The sequence below is a fragment of the Pogona vitticeps genome, chromosome 2 (genome assembly GCF_051106095.1).
Source record: "Pogona vitticeps strain Pit_001003342236 chromosome 2, PviZW2.1, whole genome shotgun sequence".
NCBI classification, from domain to species: Eukaryota; Metazoa; Chordata; class Lepidosauria; order Squamata; family Agamidae; genus Pogona; species Pogona vitticeps.
In genome coordinates, this window is record NC_135784.1 from 206,439,855 (window position 1) to 206,465,745 (window position 25,891).

The window sequence follows — 25,891 nt, forward strand, 5'->3', positions numbered from 1 at the left end:
CTCCAGTATCTTTGCCAAGAACGACCCTGATCAGAAACAAAAGGCTAAAAGATATGACGCTGGAAGATGGGCCCTTCAGGTCGAAAGGCATCCAACATGCTACTGAGGAAGAGCGGAGGATAAGTAGAAGTAGCTCCAGAGCTAATGAAGTGGTTGGGCCAAAGCTGAAAGGACGCTCAGCGGTGGACGCGCCTGGAAGTGAAAGGAAAGTCCAATGCTGCAAAGAAAAATACTGCATAGGAACCTGGAATGTAAGATCTATGAACCTTGGTAAGCTGGATGTGGTCAAGCAGGAGATGGCAAGAATAAACATCAACATCCTGGGCATCAGTGAACTAAAATGGACAAGAATGGGTGAATTCAACTCAGATGATACAGTATCTACTATTGTGGGCAAGAATCCCGAAGAAGGAATGGAGTAGCCCTCATAGTCAACAAAAGAGTTGGAAAAGCTGTAATGGGATATAATCTCAAAAATGATAGAATGATGTCAATGTGAATCCAAGGCAGACATTTCAACATCACAATAATCCAAGTTTATGCACCAACCACCATCGCTGAGGAGGCTGAAATTGACCAATTCTATGAAGATTTACAACACCTTCTAGAACTGACACCAAAGAAAGATGTTCTTCTCATTATAGGGGACTGGAATGCTAAAGTAGGGAGTCAAGAAATAAAAGGAATAACAGGGACGTTTGGCCTTGGAGTTCAGAACGAAGCAGGGCAAAGGCTAATAGAGTTTTGTCAAGAGAACAAGCTGGTCATCAAAAACACTCTCTTCCAACAACACAAGAGGCGACTCTATACATGGAAATCACCAGATGGGCAATATCGAAATTAGATTGATTATATTCTCTGCAGCCAAAGATGGAGAAGCTCTATACAGTCAGCAAAAACAAGACCTGGAGCTGACTGCGGCTCTGATCATCAGCTTCTCATAGCAAAATTCAAGCTTAAACTGAAGACAGTAGGAAAAACCACTGGGCTACTCGGGTATAATCTAAACCAAATCCCTTATGAATACACAGTGGAAGTGAAGAACAGATTTAAGGAACTCGATTTGGTGGACAGAGTGCCTGAAGAACTTTGGATAGAGGCTTGTAACATTGTACAGGAGGCAGCAACAAAAACCATCCCAAAGAAAAGGAAATGCAAGAAAGCAAAGTGGCTGTCCAACGAGGCCTTAGAAATAGCAGAGAGGAGAAGGGAAACAAAATGCAAGGGAGATAGGGAAAGTTACAGAAAATTGAATGCAGACTAAGGAGAGACAAGAGGGCCTTCTTAAATGAACAATGCAAAGAAATAGAGGAAAATAACAGAAAAGGAAAAACCAGAGATCTGTTCAGGAAAATTGGAGACATTAGAGGAACATTTTGTGCAAAGATGGACATGATAAAGGACAAAAATGGGAGGGACCTAACAGAAGCAGAAGACATCAAGAAGAGGTGGGAAGAATACACAGAGGAATTATATCAAAAAGATTTGGATATCCAGGACAACTCAGACAATGTAGTTGCTGACCTTGAGCCAGACATCCTGGAGAGTGAAGTCAAGTGGGCCTTAGAAAGCCTGGCTAACAACAAGGCCAGTGGAGGTGATGGCATTCCAGTTGAACTATTTAAAATCTTAAAAGATGATGCTGTTAATGAGCTACATTTAATACGCCAACAAGTTTGGAAAACTCAACAGTGGCCAGAGGACTGGAAAAGATCAGTCTACATCCCAATCCTAAAGAAGGGCAGTGCCAAAGAATGCTCCAACTACCGTACAATTGCACTCATTTCACACGCTAGCAAGGTTATGCTCAAAATCCTCCAAGGTAGGCTTCAGCAGTATGTGGACCGAGAACTCCCACAAGTACAAGCTGGATTCCGAAGGGGCAGAGGAACTAGAGACCAAATTGCTAACATGTGCTGGATTATGGAGAAAGCCAGAGAGTTCCAGAAAAATATCTACTTCTGCTTCATTGACTATGCAAAAGCCTTTGACTGTGTGGACCACAGCAAACTATGGCAAGTCCTTAAAGAAATGGGAGTGCCTGACCACCTTATCTATCTACTGAGAAACCTGTATGTGGGACAGGAAGCAACAGTTAGAACTGGATATGGAACAACTGATTGGTTCAAAATTGGGAAAGGAGTACGACAAGGCTGTATATTGTCTCCCTGCTTATTTAACTTATATGCAGAATACATCATGCGAAAGGCTGGACTGGGTGAATCCGAAGCCGGAATTAAGATTGCCGGAAGAAATATCAACAACCTCCGATATGCAGATGATACCACTCTGATGGCAGAAATGAGGAGGCGTTAAAGAACTTTGTAATGAGTGTGAAAGAGGAGAGCGCAAAAAATGGTCTGAAGCTCAACATAAAAAACCTAAGATCATGGCCACTGGTCCCATCACCTCCTGGGAAATAGAAGGGGAAGATATGGAGGCAATGACAGATTTCACTTTCTTGGGCTCTATGATCACTGCAGATGGAGACAGCAGCACCAAAATTAAAAGACGCCTGCTTCTTGGGAGGAAAGCAATGACAAACCTTGACAGCATCTTAAAAAGCAGAGACATCACCTTGCCAACAAAAGTCCGAATAGTCAAAGCTATGGTTTTTCCTGTAGTGATGTATGGAAGTGAGAGCTGGACCATAAAGAAAGCTGACCGCTGAAGAATTGATGCCTTTGAATTGTGGTGCTGGAGGAGGCTCTTGAGAGTCCCCTCGACTGCAAGGAGAAGAAACCTATCAATTCTAAAGGAAATCAAACCTGGGTGCTCACTGGAAGGACAGATCCTGAAGCTGAGGCTCCAGTACTTTGGCCATCTCATGAGAAGAGAAGACTCCTTGGAAAAGACCTTGATGTTGGGAAAGTGTGAAGGCAAGAGGAGAAGGGGATGACAGAGGATGAGATGATTGGACAGTGTCATCGAAGCAACCAAGATGAATTTGACACAACTCTGGGAGGCAGTGAAAGATAAGGAGGGCCTGGCGTGCTCTGGTCCATGGGGTCACGAAGAGTCAGACACGACTAAATGACTAGACAACGACGTACCCAGAAAACCCTGGAAAGGGTCACCATAAATTGGATTTGCCTTGACAGCACACAGTGATTAAGATGGATGTTGGCCATGGCAAGCCAGTGATAAAGCAGTGCTCAAACAAGGTCAGCCCCCTAAATGCAGTGGCTGAGGTGGAATTTGCACAGAAGGGCAGCACTGGAAGTAGAATATACTGTAATGTTGAGGATTTCCTTCACACTGTAGTGCCAGAATGTTCTTCATCCACATTGTGGTGGCAAGTGGTGAAACTGTTAAGGCTCCTCTCTGCATCTTATTTAAAAATGCTCACTCCTCCCCAAGTTTAAATTTGAGAAACATTCTGTCAAATTAAACAACAATGTTACTATGAGGGGTCCAGCTGTAGCTGAGAGTGGGTTACAGAAGCCATGCAAAGTAAACTGCTGCTATTATCATTTTGCTGTGAGAAAAGGGATGCGAATGACCATCCTGGACTGTAGCTGCATGCTATAATTCAGTCTCCAGATGTATTTTGTTTAAAAGGGAAATACTTTGCGTGCATATATGACTGTGAGCACATGTATCTATATCTATATGCAGATATAACTGACTCTAGGAAAAGTACAATTTATTAAAGGTTGAAGAGGACTTGTGATGCATGTATATGGGTATATAAGCATAGGAGAGGCTGCAAGTATTAGTTTCTCATTCCTCCTGGAGACCTCTCTTGGGTCTCTCCCTGTCTGTCACAATCTCTCTTTGATGCATGCCTTGGAGCCGAGACAGCATGCCATGCTTGGAAGTTAAGGTTTTTGTAGCAATAAAGAACCCTTTTGTGAAGGTACCTGAGTCTCTTGCCTGTTGCCTAGAGAGCACACCCTAGGGCTATACTGCAAGTTGAGCAGCTTAACTTCACCTACTCACAAATCAACTATGCACCAAGAGTTGCTACAAGGTGAAGGGACCTAAGCAAAGAACTGGCAGGTTTTTTAAACCATGTGTAGAATTATATTGTTTTATAGTCTACCCACTGAGAAACAATACTGGGTAGAACAGCTTGGACAGTGGCCAAGGATAAACACACTAACACAGAATCCTCCATTTGCAGAAGCAGTGTCAGTATGCAAGTGGAGATTTCCTTGAAAACAGCTATTTTATATGTGTACAGGGGGTTGCTGAAGATCACCTTACCAAGCAGTGAAAAACTCAAACCATTTGTTTGATATCCACTGCATGAATGGTCCCAACGAACAGCATCCTGGCCAAGACATAATCTATTAGAAATTACATTTTATTATAAGACAGTCACTCATTCAATGGTGCTTCTGGAATAGCTTTTGTTGACCTCTTGGACAGACACGACAGTGTTCATCATCAGGTACCTGTACTATTAATGTAAAAATTCTATAATTTAATCAAGGATTATAAACAACTAAAGTAACAGCAACCTTCTGCAAAATTTCAGGTTTTTAATTCATTTTCAGGGAGAGCACAGCAAATGGAAGACTCAAAATAATGGTCTAATTCAGGACAGCATACTGGCTTCTATTTTTTTTTTTTTTTTTACAGTTGCAAATATTGTATGCCAGCTGGAATATTACCTGTAGGCTAAGAACCTTCTATTTTAGAAACTACAATTTTTCACAACAGATGGTGTGCAGTTTGCTTAATAAAGTGTTAGGCATTTTTCATTGGTCTGGACTCTATAGCCATTATAACACATAGGCCAGTAGCCTACTAGTAATCTCAACCAGAGCAGATCTGTTGATTCAACGGAATTCAAATTAGTCTTGGCTTCCATTCAGCAATTGATTCAACGGGTCTGCTCTTTGTTGGGACTAGCAATATATCTGCCATGATGTAGAAATGTTGATGTTAATGGTTCACATTCATTATTAGACTCCTAAATATAAGCACACCCCTTCTCCAATCTTAATTATATCCATTACACAATTTTGATCCTTGAATTTACTCAGAAACACACATAAATACAGTAGCTTTCTTACATCACAGAGATTTCCTGCAGGGAAGTTCAGAAAGAATATGCCTAACTGAACACAGCCATACTAGCATGCACAATATACTGTGTGGTCTCTTTTACAGAATATGCAGTTGCTAGCAATTTCTAAATTGAGTGAGGATTTGAACCTGGGTCTCCTGAGCCTTAAACCACCACTCTATTCTACCAGAATGGTTCTCTCCGATTCACACATTTGAATAACAGAAAAAAAAAATCTGAACCTCTCAAATTTTGTCCATAAAATCAATTAGCCCAATTAGGACATCCTTTGTCCTGTTTGTATTTATAGAGGTTTACAACTGACCTTGTTCCTAGGAGATCCCTGTAACTCCTCTGCAATCATAATTGGTGACAACCATTATCACTGTATTTACACTTCTAAAATGGGAACAGGCAGTCTTACACTTCTTCCACGTAGCCCAGGGTGGCATACATTGATTTAACCCACTTCATCATTGCAACAGGCAGATGAGGCAGAGGAAACGGTGACTTAGCCAAGACAAATGAGGTTAATGACAGGGCAGTAATCTGAACAAAATTCCTCCTGGTCCATCACTCTAGCAACTATAATACAAGTTCAATTTTTTACACTGGCTTCTAAATTAAAGCTTAAAACAGATTGTCAATTATGTTATTTATAAACATCTGAGGAATACAGAATTCCTGTGACAGATCAATAATTTTGGGATTATTGACTAAGCAACTGCAATTTTGCTGGATTTGCTTAGTTATAAAGAGAATGACAACTAATATAAAAAAGCACAATGCAGATAAGACAAAGAACATCAGTTAATTCACAACTAACTGAATTTTTTATTTAAAAAATTAAGAAAATAGAAATAATTCTGAAATTTGTTCGTGGTTGGAGCTGCCACTGATCCTGCCATCCAGCACATACAGTGGTGCCTCGACTTAAGAACATCCCGACACATGACCATTTCGAGTTGCGACCAGCTCCAACTGCAAAATTTTGCTTTGACTTGCGGTGGGAGCTTCCAGTTGCAAACAAAAGAGGCAGGGGAAAAAGGCGGGGAATTCAAGTTAGAGGGCTAGCCATTGGTCGTCAAAGAGCTCCTTTGTAGCTCTTTTGCACCAACAGTTAGTGTGCACGCATTTGCAGAGAGGCTTCGGTGCTGCTTTCTACTTCTGGGTGAGTACATTTACAGGGTTTTGCAGGGTGGGTTTGGGGGTGGGGGTTATGTTTCTGTGCTGTGATTTTGTTTTTAGGTTTTTTGTTGTTGTTGTTTGGTGTGTGTTTTTCCTCAGCCCCATCGTGTTCCAATGGAGCTGGCTGGAAGGGGTGTGTTTGATTTTCCCCCCAGCCCCATTGCGTTCTGATGGAGCTGGCTGTGTGTGTGTGTGTGTGGGTGTTTTTAATATTTTTCCCTAGCCCATGGCATTTCAATGGGGCTTGGAGTTTTTTATTTTTTGGTGATTCTTTTTTTGTGTGTGTGTCTGGAATGGATTAATCACATTTCAGTGCATTCCTATGGGAAATGGTGCTTCGACTTATGACCATTTCAAGTTACGGATTATGGTTGTAAGTCAAGGCACCACTGTATATAAGTAAGGTACACTGAATTTTTGATTCAAATAAATAAACCACTTCCCTCAAATATATTGATCCCACAACAAATACCTTAAATATTGACCAGAAGGTACTAGCAGCCTTTAAAATAGGTACAGTGGTGCCTCGCATAGTGAGGTTAATCCGTTCCGGATTAACCTTCGCTATGCTGAAGCTAATGCATTCCAAATAGGCCAAATACTCACCGTTCAGCGAAGCTTCAGGATGGCCGGCAGCCATTTTCGCGCCCTCGCCTCGCTTAACGAGGGCGCGAAAACGCTGCGCGCGGCCATTTTAGGCCATTTCCCGGCTTCCGGTGGCCATTTTGGCCGCCGAACAGCTGATCGTCGGGGTTCGTTTTGCGAAGATCGGTAAGCGAAACACTTACCGGTCTTCGCAAAGCGAATTTTTCCCCATTTAAAAAACGTTGAGCGATCGCATTAGCGATCTGAAAAAACGGATCGCTATGCGATTTCATCGTTATACGGTGCGCTCGTTAAGCGAGGCACCACTGTATTATGTAGTGTCTATGCAGATTTCCTGCCACAAGATTAGCTGCTGCATATGGTGCTAGCTGCAGTGTATGTCATCTTGAAGGGCAGCTCCAAATAAAGCACATTACAAAAATATAGATGTCCTAAACGAGGCTGACTTTTAGCTACCCTAAGAAATGGAAAAATCTCAGTCATTCTTGTACATATTTTTTTCTGAAATGTACATTGGTTCTGCTTTGACTTCTTTTCCAAGTGAAGCTGCCAGGTTATCAATTTGACATGAAGATGCTTTGTCTAATACAGTATACTGTGAAAACACAGACAAGATAATAAAGTGTATTTAGAAATAATTCAGAAAGAAATTTGTTCGTGGTTGCAGCTGTCAATGATCCTGCCATCCAGTGCATAAGGTACACTGAATGCAAAGGCTAAAATCCAGTTGGAGAAAAAGTGTGCACAAAACAACAGTTGCACAGTGATTTCTCTCCTCCTTTGGACTGTCCTCAATGCAACCAGGTTCATGACCAATTTCGCAACCAGTGCAAGCTCAGCCACTTAAAGGAGAGCCTTCTTGGGGAGGGGCACTCATGTGTTTCATCTCCACACGATCACATAAGTAAACAGAATTCTGGCAAACCATCTTTTCTAACCAAGCAGTTTCAGGCTGCACCCGTCTGCAAGTAAGATTTAGACACGTTAGTAATTGCTGCAACAACCTTTTCTTAAGTCTCAGGAGATAGGTATAGGCATCCTTCAGTCTCGAGAGACTATGGTAACATGCTCTGAATCGAGGAGTGTCCTCTCCAGAGCATGAAGCCCGGGTAAGGTAATATGGAGGATAGGCTGTTACCCAAGCAGCAGATCCCCCCTCTCCACATTGCTGAAATGGTCCAATGGAAAGAAGAGCCAATACAACTGGTTCCAGCAACGTCGCAGGAGTTGGCAGAACGACACATGCTGCCTTCAGGACTCCAGCTCCGGATTTTGCCTCGAGGTTAACTCCTGAAGCCTTTTCAATGAGTGGATATAGCCACAAGGCAGTGGAGGTTTGAAATCGGCCTGCTCTTTAATAGTGCAAAAATATGATCTGATCCTTAAAACTTTCCTAACTCCCAGGCTTATGCAAATCTAATTGGCTTTCCTAGTTACCATATTAAGGCCAGAAATACAATTTGAGAATTGTATCTGGGACACGCTCTTTTAAAGCAGGAAGTCCCACCCCTAGGCCCCACCCCCAGGCCATGTGGTCAGGAGACAAAAAGAAAGCCCAGGAAAAAAACCTCAGCAAGGCATCCATGCAAACAGACCTGGCCTTCGCCCTCAGCCCAGCTTCCTAGGGAAAAAACAGGAGATACTCACATTTATTTAGAGTAAATCCAATTTAGTTCTCAGAGTCATATGTGCAATCCTACACATGCCTATTTAGAAGCAAATACAACTAAGTTCACTTGGAGTTACTACTAAATAAGTGTGCTTAGGACTACTTAAGGCAAAGGCTGTAAGCCTATATAGTCATGGCTGGACACGGAGTGTGCACACTCCACCTTTACAAGGGTCCCACACACCAGGGATGTACTTAGGCATGTCAGTGCCCTTCCCTGAGATAGGGAGCCACTCCAACAGTGCAAAATGTTTCTAGCTTGAATAGCTACATAACTTTGGGAAATGTTCGGTGAATCAACTAAGGCTATTCTAATTCATGTGAAACTAGCATAGGACTAACAAGCACATTCTTTGTGGCTTTTTTAAAAAACTGAAAAGGATGGTACAACATTACATCATTTTATATTTCTCTATCTATGAGTTTTACATTTCTTTAAATAAGCAGTAATTTGAACACAGTTCAGATCACACCTATATTAAAATAATATATTTAAGAACATTTAAGGGACATGGTGGTGCTGCGGGTTAAACCGCAGAAGCCTCTGTGCTGCAAGGTCGGAAGACCAGCAGTTGTAAGATCGAATCCATGCGATGGAGTGAGCTCCTGTTGCTTGTCCCAGCTCCTGCCAACCTAGCAGTTCGAAAGCATGCAAATGTGAGTAAATAGGTACCACCACAGTGGGAAGGTAATAGCGCTCTTTGTCTAGTCGTGCTGGCCACGTGACCACAGAAACTGTCTTCGGATAAACGCTGGCTCTACGGCTTGGGAACGGGGATGAGCACCACTCCCTAGTCAGACACGACTGGACTAAATGTCAAGGGAACCCTTTACCTTTTACCCTATTTAAGAACAATCTCTTTCCTGTTGTTTTTCAAGAATAATTTTCTTCTGTTTTATTAAAGCAAAAGCAAAGCATGCTGCTTATATACCGCCCCATAGTGCTTCAAGCACTCTCTGGGCGGTTTACAAGTTAATTATGCAGGCTACACATCCCCCCCCCCCACCAGCAAGCTGGGTACTCATTTTACCGACCTCGGAAGGATAGAAGGCTGAGTCAACCTTGAGCCAGCTACCTGGGATTGAACCCCAGATCGTGAGCACAGTTTTGGCTGCAGTATAGCAGCTTAACCACTGTGCCACAGAAGATGTTGTGGAGATGTAAATCAGGATGCACTACAGCATTAACTACAATGTTAAATAATAGCTGTACAACTCCACTTTCACCTAGTCATCAAATAGCAATGCAAAATGGCTAAAATATAACTAAAATTAATATACAAAATATATACACATACACATGTTCTTCATAATTCTTTTTTCTTACAAACAGAAAGGGCTCTCATTTCCCTTACTGCAAGCGGCAGTGCGGAAATACTTATGTTTCCCTGAAAATAAGACAGGGTCTTCTATTAATTTTTGCTCCAAAAATCCATTAGGGCTTATTTTCAGGGGATGTTTTATTTTTTTCATGTACAACAATCCACATTTCTTCAAATAGTTATGTCATCTTCTTCTGGTTGTTGCACAATGGTGGAGGACGGATTTTCACTTAACTGGGGCTTATTTTGGGGGTAGGGCTTATATTATGAGCATCCTGTAAAATCATAGTAGTAAGTGTTCTGTGTCTGGGCATCCAGTGACGGGGCTGGGGCTTCTCTTAAGATTTTCAAGTGGCACATCATGGCTATCCTTGACTCTAGGCAATAAGTTCTATTGACTGGATTTGCCCTTGATGTCATAATACTGGCAATTATGTTACATACAAGATTTTATTATGATTCGGACTAGATGATGATGATGATGATGCCACATTTCTCCCAACAAGGGACCCAAAGCGGCTCACAACATTAAAATTCACACAGTTACAAACACAATAAGTTAAATATTAAAAGACAAATCAAATAATACGTATATGATTTAAAATTAAATTAAAAGATTAAAACACAGAAAATATTAAAATTATTTGCTAAAATGGAGTTCAGGGATTTAGTTGTAATTGTTAAAAGCCTATTTATATATACACTATGCTGTTAGACATATTCTGTGGTACTTGAGACAATGTACTAAAAAGCATTTTTGCAAATAAGAAAACATGATTACAAATACCCTGTTAAATGGGTGTCTGGAGGGTCTCCAATTACAGTGGTGCCTCGCTTAACGAGCGCACCGTATAACGATGAAATCGCATAGCGATCCGTTTTTTCGGATCGCTAATGCGATCGCTCAACGTTTTTTAAATGGGGAAAAATTCGCTTTGCGAAGACCGGTAAGCGTTTCGCTTACTGATCTTCGCGAAACGAACCCCGACGATCAGCTGTTCGGCGGCCAAAATGGCCGCCGGAATCCGGGAAATGGCCTAAAATGGCCGCGCGCAGCGTTTTCGCGCCCTCGTTAAGCGAGGCGAGGGCGCGAAAATGGCTGCCGGCCATCCTGAAGCTTCGCTGAACGGTGAGTATTTGGCCTATTTGGAACGCATTAAACGATGTTTAATGCGTTCCAATGGAAATCGCTGCCCCGTTCAGCGATGCTTCAGCATAGCGAAGGTTAATCCGGAACGGATTAACCTCGCTATGCGAGGCACCACTGTATTATTTTATACATTCTTATGATGGCTCTCTTTTTGAATTAATCACCTGGAAAATTTGTTTTCTGATCATGAAGAGTGGAAACTGAGATAATGGTAAAGATTAAAGACTTAAGGTAATACTGTAATCATGTGCCATCAAGTCAGTCTTGACTTAAGAGTAACCCTTTCCTGGGTTTTCTAACTAGAGAATATTCTAAAGTGGTTTATCCTTCTCTTCTTTTGGGGCCATCCTGGGATTGCCCAAGGACACACCGACTAGCTTTACTCAACCTAAACCACTGAGCTATCCAACTAGGTATTGTGTTAAAAGAGCCGATTAATCTGAACAGGTCTTTCTTCCGAGTAGATGTGTGTACTGTACAGGACTCTACCAGACATTTATTTACTCACTGAATTTATTTTTCGTCTTTTACCCCGCCTATCTAGATACAACGAATCTACTCTGGGCGGCTACATTCGTTTCAAACTGGGCCAGATCCATCGCAATTGAATAAACTGCCTTGGATTACTCTGCAGGGAGAAAGGCGAGGAAGAAATACAACAGAAGCCAATGCACTTTGCAATTTATTGTCGTTTTAGTCTGTTTGATTTTAATAATTTGCAAGTCCCCTTGGGTTCCTGAATCGGGAGAAGAGACATATACATATAGATTTTTTTTTTAAAAGGCACACACTGTAGCTACGAGGTATGTGAACTGAGGGGCATGCCCTCTCCACGGAGAGACCGTCCTCGAAGACGAGGGTGAGAAACGCTGGGGGCTAAACCTGAAGAAAGCAAAATCCAAGGAAACACTGTCCAACGGGGCGAATTTCTCTCTCAGTGCCCAGGTACGTAGGTTTCCGCTTTATTTTTGTTTCACTTCCTCTCCTCAAAGTCAACTTCCTTCCTCAAATATATATATATATTTTGAAGAGAGTTGAACGACAAGCCAAGAAAACCAACCGTCTTGTGGACCCTTGAAGCCTCCACCCGCTTCACTTGGAGCCCCGCCCGTATGATGATTTGTCAAGCCCCGAAAGCGCGTGCGAGACAGAATTCGTTAGCGCTTGAAGTGTCACGAGGCGGCGGGGGGCTGGCTTGCCTCCTCCAGACCCTTTCCTCGTCCTCCCATCTCCTCTGTTGTCCCTTTTTTTCCCCGCCTCCAGCGAGTCTCCTCTCCAGCCGAAACAAAGTTGGCACATGCGTAGTTCTTCTACCAGTTTTTCAAAATAACAGCTCCGCCCCGCCTCCTTTCCCGCTCGCGCACGTGACGCGCTTGAAACCTTTCCTTTCCTTTTACTTGGAAGCTGGGGAAAGGACGGACGGTCGGTCCCGAGGAACCGTCGTCATTTGCGTCATCATCATGGCGGCCGCCACTGCTTTTGGGCCCTGAGCCCAGCGCGAGGCTCCTGTTCACGCCTCTTTTCCTCACTCGCGCGCGAACCCGCGAGCGTACGTTAGCTTCCCTTTAGCCCCGCCTCCAGCTCCTCCCTCGCCCCTCCCCCACTTTTCTCCCACCAGAGCCCTGTGAGCCAGCCTAGGCCGCGGCAGTGAGTTGGGGGGAAGCCCGAGCGAAGCTACCGCTGTTGCCCGTCGCCCTCCCGGAGGCAGCCTGCGGCGTAGGCTTGGCCGGGGCCTTAAAGCCGAGCAGCCACCATGCAGGTCACGCTGAAGACGCTGCAGCAGCAGACCTTCAAGATAGACATCGACCCGGAGGAGACGGTGCGGCCTGAGGAAGAAGGCGGCGGGGGGGGGGGAGAGGCCCGGGAGTAGGGAGAATGGTTTGGGCTTCAGCCTGGAATTGGCCGTGAAGGGGGGGGGGGGGACGGACGACGGAGGGTGAGGAAGGGAAAAGGCTGGCGAGGCCCAGGTTTGAGAGGCCTGTTCCAGCAGTTCAGGTCTTAAGTTTTGGTGGGAAAAAAAAGTTGAGAGGCTTATTTCGGGAAGAGGAGAAGCTGAGGGAACCGGAGCGTGGGGGGGGGGGGAGAGAGAAGGAATGGTGGGGCTGGGGGTTGGGGACTGGGAAGGAAGAGTGAAAGGCAGTGTGGAAGCTGTGGGGGGAACTTGTGGGGAGAAAGGCAAAAGGCGGGGATGCCAAGGCCGCTTTCTGGGTGAGAGTCCGAGCGGGAAATAAAGCGGAGAGGCTTCCTTCCGGGGCGCCAGGCCTTGTCGGCAGAAGGCTTCCCGTCCTGGGGGCGAGGCGAGGATGTGCCCCTCTCGCCTTCTCCTCCGCCTCGACTCCCACCCCACCCCCTCTTGCTTCGTTTTAAAAGGATTAAAGGGAGGTATCTTTCGTCTGTTCCTCCAAGGGATTTGTGAAGGGAGAGGGAAGTTGGCCCGGAGGAGAGTTCGGGGTGGGTGGGTGGCCTTTCTGCAGTGGCCTCGAATGGGGCTTTGCCATGACGGTGCATTATTTCGCCTTGCCTGAGGAAGGGGTGTATTCTCGCCGTCTCCGTGGACGCGCACGAAGGCTCGCTCCCGGGGCACAGAGCGAGGAAAGGAGGCCGGGCGGGCCGGGTCCGTCCCAAGGCCGGACTCTGCTTCTGCCTTGAAAGGTTAGGGGGGTGGCTTGTCGAGCGGGTCGTGCTTCTCTGGTTCTGATTGGAAACTTCAGGCATTTTAAATATGATTGAGAACGATACAGTATTCTGTTCTTTTTTTTTCTTTATTGTGTTATCCTGAATTGGAGTGCGAGCATTGGGAGGAAACAAAGAATATAGTACTTTACCCAAGCTGCTCCAAAAGCCTTTCCGAAGCTAAATCTTCTTTGCTTGTTAAAAAGAGAACATTTTCCCCATCATATCACGCCCGAGAGAACATATGGTCTTTTTTCCCCTTTCCATATGGCACGAAGTGTTTTAGGTTTTTTTCGAAGTTGGGACATTGCCCCTTTGTTGTTAGTAGTGATCTTACTTAGATTTGACAGGCTTAATTCAAAAGGTTTCTTTTAAAAATGAAGAGGTGTGTGTGTGTGTGTGTGTGTGTTTTAACTTTTAGTGTACTGACTGCTGAGATTTGCAGTAGAGCATGATATCGCTCAGTTTCTCTGTTCGCAGCAGGCTAGATATGAGAGGCTGGTGACCTCTCTGGACATAGCAAGGGGATAAAAGCTAACTCACTGGTATTTATCTCAGAAATCAGCTTCTCAGCTTCACTTCCCACTTCTTTACAGTAATTGTCCCTGACTGGGAAGTGATTTTTTGTGGAGGCAGCAGATGCTTCCAACTTAGAAGGAGATTCTTCTCAATTTGGAAAAAACTTACAGTCAGAAGTAGTTTTCCTTGCATATCAAGAACATATTATCTCTGTTGTTTTTAGTTCAGCCAGTTGTGTCTGCAATTCTAGAGATGTCAGCAACAAATTCTGCAAGTCATTCCCTCAGAATTGCAAAATGCTCACAGCTTGTTGGAAATGAATAATTATGGGGATTTTTTTATTTCTGTAGAATTTCAGCCTTTTCCTTAGATTTTTTAGCCCATTCCTAGACACATTTACTTAGAATTAACCACATCTTTGTTTAGTGGAACTTTTGTCCTAGAAAACATCTGTAGGATTACAGACTTGACATTCAGTTTCAACTGGGATGTTTTATTTCAAAGTGATGTGGAAATGGTTCTTTGTATCCTTCTGTAATTGATGTGCTTTAGATGTTTTGGACCGTAACTCCCATCAGCTCTAGCTAGTATCACCTTTGTTCTGTTATAGTGGGAATTGTAGTCCAAGATATGTGAAGGGCATTGAGGTGCAGGGAGGCTGCTCTATGTAATTCTAAGCTCTTTCACCTGTTTGTCAATATAACAACTGGTAGCTCCTTTTTTGTGCTACTTACCTTGAGCTGCACTTGAAAAGATGATAATTTGATGCCTCTCTTTTGTAACTTAAGGTGTGACTGGTTGGTAAGGATGATTCTGTTCAAATTTATCTTGATTCTCCCGTAAGGATTATGTGCGGCTTCAAATATATTGCCTCTTCTTTATTTGCTATATAATTACGTACATTTCTGTTTCATTACTTAGACATGCATTCATTGCTAGAGAAGGAGATAAGCTAGGTGAAGAATGTTGTATCATTCTGTGTAAAGCCTTTCCTTATTGGCAGCCTTGTCTATTGCAGTCCACTCTTAGTTTTGCACCTTAGTAAGGGCAGTAATAAGACTTCCCCCACCCCCAACACTTCTGTTTTTAACTTGGGAGATAGAAAACCCATCAGCATGGCCTTCGTGGAATGATGCGGGAGTATAGTGTTAATATTTAGAATGTAAACTGTTTTGACTGTCATGTCTTTTAATCGTAATATGGCAATAGTGAGGACCTGAGCTGGTATAGGACTGGGACCTCCAGGGGCTAGAAGTTCAGATCTTGATTTTGCCTCCTAAAACAAGGGCTAGACCAGATCGTCTGGAGAGTGTAGTTGATGGATTACATGCCATACAACAGGACTGAACCTTTAACACTTGAAATATTTTGGACAACTCCTACAGTCCTTTAACACTGGCAGTATAGGCTGGGAATTTTATGAGTTGTAGTCCAAAAATCTGGAGCGGTGACAGTTTACCACCCTTGCCCTGTAATCTGTCCAAACAAATGCAGGGTCTCAGAGCTTCTCCATGAAGAGGGACTGGAAACCACTTCAGAATATTCTATATCTAGGTAACTCTGGACAGCTCACTATAAGTCAGGATTGACTTGGTAGGTTGTTACTGTTGTTTTTATTAATTGTGACTCTCCAGATGTTGGTCAGAAAATTACATCAGCTATATCTAGTAAACCTACTGATGAGGCGTAGGTTTACTAGATAACGTCTGAAGTGGGCTAACATCTAAAAGGATCATGAGTTGTCCACATCAGCTGAATAATAGGAATAATGGATTCCATCTGGAGATTTAGAGCTTGTTATAATAATTGGCTGGTTTTGATTAGAATATCTCAGCTTGATAACCTGTGGGTATGCACAGCCTATAAGCTTTTCCTTTCATAGTGGGAACAAATCAATCAGGACATTTTCCATGGATAATCTGAGAAGCTATGATTTGAAGAAACCAGGATGTGAAATCATCTTGAAGCAGAGGTCCTCTGTCCTTGCCTTTTCTGAATCTTATCAACCTTTGATTCTCAATTTGAAAGAAATGGGAACCTTTTTGCTTTTTTTTACTCACTTATGTGAAGTAAGAAGCAAAGGGCTGAATGTTCCCACAAAATACTTTTTCATCTTTTGCCTTACTGTGATTGTCTAAATGTTGCCAGTGGATGGGTTTTGAGTTGTTACTATTTACAGTTTCTTTCTGATTAGTATAAAGAAGAGTTAGATGTATTAACTAACATATGTACGCCGTTGGATTGGCTGACTGCAAACACTTCTTGGAAGGGCTGATACCAGGGTAAATAAAAATCAATGATTTTTCAAAAATCAAATTGATTTAAATCACAATTCATTTTTAAATTAAATTTAAAATCCCAAATCCAATTTTTAAAATTTAAATTGTGATTTAAATCCACCCTGGCCCATGCACATGAAATTTACTTTTAACATCATAAAGGATGGGATTGGTATAGATTGGATACAGTGATATGCAGAATGAAGGTAGGCAGTTCTGCTGCTGATTTCACACTTTGTAATTTGTACTGGAAGGCTGGGAAACCCTGTACAGCAGATTTCGGTCAATATGGAGAGCTTTGGCTTCTGGGGGTGGGAAGTCTTGCTGCTGTTTTGCTAGTGCAGTGTTGGATTTAAGGCTGTAATAAGATGCTAGTCTGCTAGTGGGAGTTGTAGTCCAACAACATCTGGGTCCCAGTGCTACATTAGGCAGTTACCCAACCATGCTTTATGTTGGCAAGGAGTGTAATCTAAATCCACAAAGTATATGTGCCTGAAGTGAGCAGCTCCTGTTTTGTATTTCTGACTGTACACATTGAAGAAGACGAAGATCTTTTTCTTTGAAGACAGTATGGACAAATTTCCAGAACCAAGGATGGAAGACAATACCAATAAATGTATGTGTATTAATATTCTAACATCTAAAATTAGCATGGTGTTTTCCATATGTGTTAGTATGCTGTTTTAGGATTTTGGGAATTGTAGTTCAACATATTTGGGGAGTGCCAGGTCAAGAAAATATGATGTAAGTATTTATGGTTTATAAATTTAAAATAAATAACTTATTAGCCGAAATCTGTTGCTTAGAACAGCAAATTGCGTTAAAGTACGCCAGTTCATTCACTGGGTATTTGGTGAGTCAGCTCATCCATGTGTTCCATCGATTAAAATAATCTTACTCTAGTTGCAACTTCAGCATAGTAAGGTACAACAAAAGTAGGCACTTTTGAATCAGTAGTATTTACAGAGGAGTTAACAAGCCAGATCCCCACTGCTTTAATGGGCCTGATCTGATATGATTTACTTTGCTAAGCAGAATGGATTTCAGCTGTTGGGCACATTTAAACTGACTTTATTTGATTAACAATTCCCTATTATACATAGAAAAGCATTGGTTGACTCACTGTATTATATAGCTGATCCTCAACTATATAGGTCTGAGTAAATTTTGACATTAATACTATACACAGAACAGAGATTAGTTCAGCCTTTTTAGAAACATGGTTAACTTATCAAACCTTGTTTTTCTTAAAAAAAGAGCTTGACTTGAATTACTGATTTTTTTTATTATTTTTTTTTTGCTGCAATGTCTCCTGTTTGAAGCCACTTAAAGCCCCAAATAACTGTTCCTGGGATACAGATGGACTGAAACCATTGTACAGCATGACATATTCTGTTTCCAGGATTTTTACTGTATTGATGCTTATATCATTAATGCTAGAATTCTAAACTTGGAATATGGGATTTGTTTTGCCTATAGAAATATTTAGATGTAAATCCATTTGTTCCCACTAAAGTAAACCTGTTGAATCAGTGAATGTTATATAGGCATTGACTTAACATTCATCAGTTGAAGCCTAAATCCTAGGCTTCTGTCCTATAGTGTCCAAATATCTTTGTTTGTAGTTCACACACCCTATCATATTAAGCTGGGGGAATCTTTGAGGATGGAAGAATCTAGCCCAAGTAGTGTGCTATTTGATTACTTAGGTGTCAGTTAAATGTAAAAGAATGGTGGGGTAAATAGTTTTGACAACTTTTTTGGCAGGTTGCTTTGAGGAGCTTGGTTTTATCCCACACGCCTTCTTAAAGTGGTCATCTGCTAGGACTAGGTTACTGTTGAAAAGTTGTAGTCCAGAAAGTGGAGACTATACTATGTGGTACGAGTAGGAATCATTGTTGTTACCTCTCATCCATTTACTAATCTGTTACTGACCAGGATGGTAGGGGTGGAGGAAATCTTTGTGTGGACTTGGGATGGGGAAAGGGCACCAGGACTATTAAAGAATGAGAAGACATTGAGTACTCTAAAGTGATAAGATAGTTCTGCCTAAGCTTGGTTGTCCTTGTATTGTTTGCTTCTCAGGACTTGTGGTAGTTTCTTAGTACCCTGTTTTCTCAAAAATAAGACCTAACCTGAAAATAAGCCCTAGTATGATTTTTCACGATGCTCGTAATATAAGCCCTACCCCCAAAATAAGCCCAAGTTAAGTGAAACCCCACCCTGCACCATTGTGCAGCAACCAGAAGAAGTTGGCATGACTGTATTTGAAGAAATGTAGATTGTTGTACATAAAAAAAGAAAAAACATCCCCTGAAAATAAGCCCTAATGCTTTTTGGGAGCAAAAATTAATATAAGACCTTGCCTTATTTTGGGGGGAAAGCTGTATTTAATTGGAGTTGCAAGAATGCCAGATACGGCATTGAAGCTGAACAGTAATGTAAAGCTACAAAAAAAAAAAAAAGATGGAGTTATAGCGAATATTGGAGTGTTTTTCTGCTGTCAACTGAGGCAGTCTTCAACCCTTTATATTTAGAACAGAGGTGGGCAACTTGTGGTCTCCCCTGTGTTCTAGCATAGCACTTCCTTTCTTTGATAATTGGTTGTCCTGGCTAGACCAGATGTCAGCAGAATATTTGATGTCTTGAAATGTTGAAGCAGGTAGAGTAGCCTTTTCCCTTGGCTTCACTCCCAGGTAGCATTCCCTCTAAACTGCATGGCATTGGCCAGTATACCTGTAGCCAGTGTTGTGTCCCCACGTATAAGGTGATTTTTCCAACAGCAGAAACACTGCCCTGCGTGTGCAAAGTTCCAGCCGCTACCAGAACCAAATGGATGGCAACACTGGCTGCTCTTAGAGGTAACACTGCCCCCAAGGGAAAGGATTTGGAGTAAAATAACATATATACAATACTTGCTTTCAAATTTCTTTGTCTAAAGTGTAAAACAGTACTGCATGGCATATGTATGAAATAAAAAATATAAATGAATCAGATTTAAACTAAAAGTTACGTATGTATCTTGTACTAAAGCAAGAACTAATAATCTACAATCTATATTAGCTATGCTTTTCTATTTAGGAAGTAGGAAAAAATGAAAACAAGCTACAAATGTTGTGATAAACTATTTTCAAGGAGAAATTGTCTTATTGCTACTGCTACTGTACACCAATTTCTAACAGATAATCAGAACTCTGGCATCAGTCAACAAGTAATTAAGGTCCCATGTATATTCTTTTGTGAACACAGAAACACCTGTTGTGCAATAATTAATGCTACAACACAGATTTCTCCCTAACCTCAATCAATTTGATAGATAAGAATTTGCCTTCAGAAAAAAATTAAATAAAAATGTTAAGAGAAATTATTGTGAGTGAGATCCAGTTTTCTTAAGCATATTGTGTGCTTACGAGGCAGGTAAGAGATATGGCTGTAAAGCAGGGGTCTCCAAACTTTTCACATGGAGGGCCACATAATATATATTTAATATTTTCGATGGCCAAAGGCACTCCCACCCACATGCCTGCCCACACACGCGGGCCGGATAAAAAGGCCAGGTGGGCTGGATGTGGCTTGTGGACTGTAGTTTGGAGACCTCTGCTGTAGAGGAAAATGCAATGTGTAAAAAAAAGAGAAAGAAAGAGACAGCACCTTACAATATTTGTTTAACTTAAATAAGAAAAAATAACTGCAGTGGAAATGCAATATGCTGATAACAACATATTATAAGAAAAGAAGAAAAGGGAAGAAAAACAAGCGTATCTTGTTTCTATAAAGAGTTTTCAGATATCTAAACATATATCCATGAATTGTACGCCATACATCTATACAGTGGTGCCTCACATTACGATGTTAATTCGTTCCAGCGAAATCGCTTTAGAACGAAAACGTCATAATGCAGAAATAAAAAGCCCATTGAAACGCATTGAAACTCTAATGCGTTCCAGTGGGCTGGAAACTCACCGTTCAGCGAAGATCCTCCATAGGGCGGCCATTTTCGGTGCCTGTGCAGCGAGGAATCCGTCCCAGAAAACAGCGGGAAGCCATTTTATTTACCCGGTACCCGTTTTGAAACCACCGATCAGCTGTCCAAAAATCGTCATCTTGTGAAGAATCGGTTCCCAAAGCAGAGAACCGATCATCGTAAAGCGAAAAACCCCTATTCAGACCATCGTTTTGCGATCTAAAAACGTAATGTGGTTTCGTCGTAATGCGGGGCAATCGTAAAGCGGGGCATGACTGTATGTTGATAAAATTATACAGTCTTCTGTTCTCTGGGTTACTGGTGATGGGCATCTGTCATTCTACTCCTTTAAAATAAGTCTTGGCAAAAGTAAGAGCAGAGAGAGTCCATGTGTGTTGGCTGGTGGTTAATCAGCAGGAAGTAAATATATACTTACATGTATATTAAGAATCAGCAGAGATCAAGGAATGGTCAATATAAAGTTAATCAACCCATCAATCAAAACTTTTATTCACATATACAAAACACCCAGACAAAACTACATTTAGTAAAGCTTTATTGCAACTTGCTGGTACAATATCAAAGTTTGTTTAGATTCAGTGTAATTTAGCTATTTATGCCACAAAGCACGCTCTCCACCCTATCCTATATACTTAATAATAATAATAATAATAATTAAAACTTATATTGTCATAATTAACCCAATAATTACATCAGAAGATCTTTAAACCTGGCTCAAGGAGAGAGTGCTGGTTCAAACTGCTATTTTGGCATGTTGACTATGTGTGCTATGAAATATTAACATGATTAATAAGTTCCCTCTAAAAGCAACTTTTGATTGAACATGCCATAGCATATGATTGAGAGATGCATCAAAGGAATAACACCAGCCAATATTGTGTCTAATTGTCAGCCTTGCTGGGTGGGGCTCCACTTGTGTGTGTGACTCTGCCCGCTCATCAATCGCAACTTGAATCAAAGGGGTTGTTGGTGCGTGGAGGAGGAGTGCTGCACAGAGAGGTACGTAGTACTGCTTGCTCGTGCACTCACACACCTTAGAGGGAATCTTTGCACTAGCACTTGGACAATTTGCTGAGACACTTCCTAACAAGGTTTTGTAGTATTCAGTATATTTTAAACATGGTCTTTCATTGCATAGGCCATAATTTGAGATCTGTAGATACCTCAGGTGTACTGGTTAATGTTATCTTCTGTTGGTTAGGCTGAATAACATAATCCATTTCTCTATTCCATTCATCCCTAAGACCTTGTATATCATATTTGTTAGTTGACAGTAAATAGTTGTAAAGAAATAATGTATTTTTTCCTGCGTTGCTTCAATAAGCATTTTCAAGAATGCAAGAGACTCTCTGGCACTCTTATTATTTATTTATTTATTTATTTATTTATTTATTTATTTATTTATTTATTTATATCCCGCCCATCTGGTCGGGTCAGGACCACTCTAGGCGGCCAGAGTGCTTCTGAATCATAATGCAGATACTGCATTTGTGAATACTGCCATTCAGCTAACATTGCCAAGTTGTACCTAATCCTCAAGCAGGAAAATGGCAAAAACTCATTGTCATGTCCAGTTCATTAGTCTAAGGTAAAAATTCCTCTCTGTCCACACCCACCCTGTTTGGAAGGCCTGAGGAAGGTTCTGAACCCTGCAAAATATAAGTACTGAGCCAACATTTCTCCAATGGCATTTTCTTGTCTTTAATGATAGTAGTAATAATTATGTGCTATCAATTCAATTCTGACATATGGCAACCCTTTCCAGAATTCTCCAGGTATAGAGAACTCAAGAGAGTTTTACCAGTCTCCTCTTTGGCTAGGCAGGGTAGGTGGATAAGAGTGGTGCTCTGGGACCACGTAGTTTGTTCAAGACAACATAGTCTGGCACTTCTACAAGACACAGTGAGGAATCAAACATCTGACCATTGGTGCTTCAACTCAGTGAATGATCCAGCTAGTTTTTCTTAGTTTTGTAAAAATAGAAAGTCACTTTATAGAACTATTTTCAAAAATTGTCTCTTTTTTAATAACTGTGTTCTCACCAGTAGTGCAATGCCACAGAATGTCATTAGGAATAGGGCATTGTGGTTGCTAACACAGTTTCCCTTATCGCAATGTGCAGTGGCTGGGGTGAAATACTTTGACATCAAAAGAATAGAATGTCCATCAACTGCTCTCTACTAATAGTAAATCCTGCCTTGAAATGATGGGAAAGTTTCTGGAAAAATTGTCCCTCTTCTCCCCCTGCCAATTTTTTAAAATCAGCTGATCGGCGGTTCCAAAATGGCCACGCGCAGCGCTTTCGTGCCCTGCCCTCGCTTACCAAAGGCGCAAAAATGGTGGCCGGATAGGGAAACCTACAGTTCAATGCATTCCAATGGGGGAAAAATTCACCAAAAATTAACGAAGACTCAGAACAAAGCCAAATTAACTTTGCAAAGGTTTTACAGGGTGCACTAACGATTCCAAGCATTTTAAACAGTTTTTGAACATTTTAAGACACACTTAAAATAGCGAAAACGGACATTGCTAAGCGAAACGGGGACCTAAAGTGTCATCGCTAAGCGAAGCAAGGTCCCGAACATTGCTATGCGAAATTTCCCCATAGGAAACATTGCTAAACGGAGCGCAAGATCGCTCCAAAAACCTCATCGCTAAGCGAATACATCGTTAAACGAGGCAATCGCTAAGCGAGGCACCACTGTACTTTTATTATTCTGGCTTGAAGATTTGTTTTCTACTAGGTGGAGAGGTCTTTTCTCCATGAAATTGTTCAGAATAGATTTTAAAGGACCTAATGCTGATTTTGATGCTCTTGTCAAAAAACATTCTGCATTGTATATTTCCACTTTCTAGGTTCCTTAAATTTGAAGCAGTGTAATGGAGATAGTTTAGCTTTATATAATCACAGTGAGCAGGTCCTGGATCTATAAGAGAAGTAAGACAACTACCACTGATAAGATTTGACCTTTAAGGATTATAGTTAAGGCTATAACGGGCTCCTGCTTCCAGTACTTGTAACTGGCTTTTCAAGTTTCAACACTGGCTTGGACTGTTTGTTACTAATTTTAGTGGTGTGACTCCCCCCCCTTTTTCCTTTTGATCTACAGCTGTTATTTCTGTTAATGTAGTATTAATGGTACATTGCCACATACTCTAATTATATATAGAAGAAAATAAAATTGCCATTTTACCTTAAACTTTAGCCTTAAACTTATGTGCCATGAAGATCTAAACTCTTCCACCCTAGCTTAGTAGTGACAAGAAAAACATGAGGAGGGTAAGCCCATGGTGTGCTTCAGAACTACAGAATGTTGCCTAGGAAATTTGTCTTCAGTTATCATATATCTGTGATGTTGTAAACACTTACTTGACAACATTTTTGGCTTTTCTTCTTTTTTTGGTCTGACACATTTCATATTTCAGTCAGCGTCCAGTAGTTAGGATAATTGTGTAAGAGTTTGATTTTGGACAGAATGCAGGGGTGACAAAATAGAAAGTTAAAAGAATACAGTTAGCAATTCTTAAGAGCAGTATTTTTATTGCTGGAAAAATAATTTGAGTGATCATAGAGAGAACAGTTCTTATAGCCTTGTATAAAATTTATAACAGAGTTCTCTGTGCATCATAGTTAATATTTCTGTAGTCGTATTTTTGTCTTGATGTACACTTGTTTTTGTACTTCTTCTCTATATCAGTAGTCATTTCAAATCAGGTGCTGTTTTCTACCATTAATATGTAATTTGCATGTTGTAAATTACCATATTTGCTGGTGTACAAGATGACTGGGCGTATAAGACACCCCCCCCCAACATTTCCACTCAAAATATAGAGTGGATGGCTCTGCTCTGGTGCCGGCTTCCCGGGGCTCTTCCCTGGAAGTTCATGGCTGGCAAGGAGGAGGGGAAGCGGCCAGGTGGGCGGTGGCAGCGGAGGAGGAAGAGGGGAAGTTGGCGGTGAGTGGGCAGCTGTCTCAGTAAAAATCATTGTCGTAAAATAATGAGCCGCCCTTTGCCTTAAATTACTGCAATCCTAGACATCTCAATTGGGAATTCTAGTCTGTGCACCATTGTTCTATTTTCCATAGTTATTGACATCTTAGGTAGGATTTTGGTATACAAAATAGAAGATGGTAATAGCAATCTGCTTCTAAATATTCATATTCCAAGAACATTTTGATGAGCCAATCCATTTAAAAAAACATTGTGGCTGTAATAAAGTGAGCAGTCAGTTTCATCCTTTGTTGATAGTTTCAGTTTCAGTTCTGTAATCTGTTTCTGTTTGCATTTAGTGTATATCCAGAATAGGAAGTAAGGGTGTTTTTTTAAAAAAAACACCTCTTGATTGTTATACATCATCAGCTCTGGCTTAAGTATCAGTTCTGTGAATAATATAAAAAACTACAGTGGGGTCTTGACTTACGAACGACCCTACTTGTGAACAATTCAACTTACGAACCCGCCCTATAGGGGAAATAAGGACTCGACATGCGAACTTCTCTCGAGTTACGAACAGGAAAAAAAGTGCCTCCTCCCTCCCCTTAGAGGCTTCTGGAGGGGACAAAAGGGTCAGAAACTTTAAAATAAATAAAAGAAAGTCATTTACCAGGCCTTGCTAGCCCCCAAACAGCAGGAAAAAGAGCAGGAAACAGCTAAAAGCTGACACCCAGAAGGGAGCCTGGCAGCCATTTTGTGCTTTTCCCCACTCCTGCACCCTCCTCTCCCCGCCTATCAGCTGATCGGCTGGCTCTGAAGAGGCTTGGGGAGGCTTGCTCAGCACCTAAAAAGCCTGCCTGTGTGTCTTTGTGCTGAAAAAATCAGTACAACATGCTTTAAAACATGATTTAAAATTGGCTTCGTTGAAAAAAAAGATTTTTAAAGTGCTTTGCAAACTGTTCCCTGCCTTCCTCCTCGTTTCCTGAACCTAAGGGGAAAAAAAAGAAAAAATATCCCCTAGTGGCAGAAGGCGGAATAGCAGCTTCCTATTAGTTTCTATGGACGGAAAACAGCAGATACAGATTAAATGGTTTTCAATGCATTCCTATGGGAAATGCAGATTTGACCTACAAACTTTTCGACCTAAGAACCACCTTCCAATACGGATTAAGTTCGTAAGTCGAGACCCCACTGTATTTACCACAGAGAACACAGGAAGCGTCTCAAAGTTTAACCATTCCTGGTCTCATCTCCCATTTTCAGGAAGGGATGCCATATTTTGTTCTGTTGTGTTTGTATAAGGAGAAAGCAGTGGAATTTAAGTTTTTTTCCTGTTTGTTATTTGAATTGGTCAGTACAACTTTATTTAATTGTGAGATAATTCTACCAAGTTTAATTCTACCAGAAAGCATCTGGAATGGCTTTGAATTGTAAATCTAATTCTGACCACACTCACAGTAGTTTGTATTGAGCGCTACAGTTTTAGTGTTAAAAGCCTTTGCTGTGGTAGTTGCAGTCATTTGACATCTCATTTTAATTTAGCTGATT

At 41.5% G+C, this 25,891-nt stretch overlaps 1 protein-coding gene across 5 annotated transcripts in view; it reads left to right on the forward strand.

Moving 5' to 3' along the window:
- The first annotated feature begins 12,562 nt into the window (after positions 1–12,562).
- RAD23B (RAD23 nucleotide excision repair protein B) overlaps positions 12,563–25,891 on the forward strand; it is a 42,617-nt gene continuing 29,288 nt past the window's right edge. For 2 of the 5 annotated variants that reach the window (XM_078384855.1, XM_078384853.1), the window contains exons 1-2: positions 12,637–12,771; positions 16,964–17,039. Coding sequence is in view for 2 of the 5 variants with exons in the window: in XM_020805036.3 (XP_020660695.2) it covers positions 12,706–12,771 (66 nt within the window). In the remaining 3 variants the exon portion in view is untranslated. Of the gene's footprint in view, positions 12,772–13,528; positions 13,605–16,963; positions 17,040–25,891 lie in introns of those variants that run through there. The other 3 variants (XM_020805036.3, XM_072991993.2, XM_078384854.1) reach the window with 2 other exon arrangements.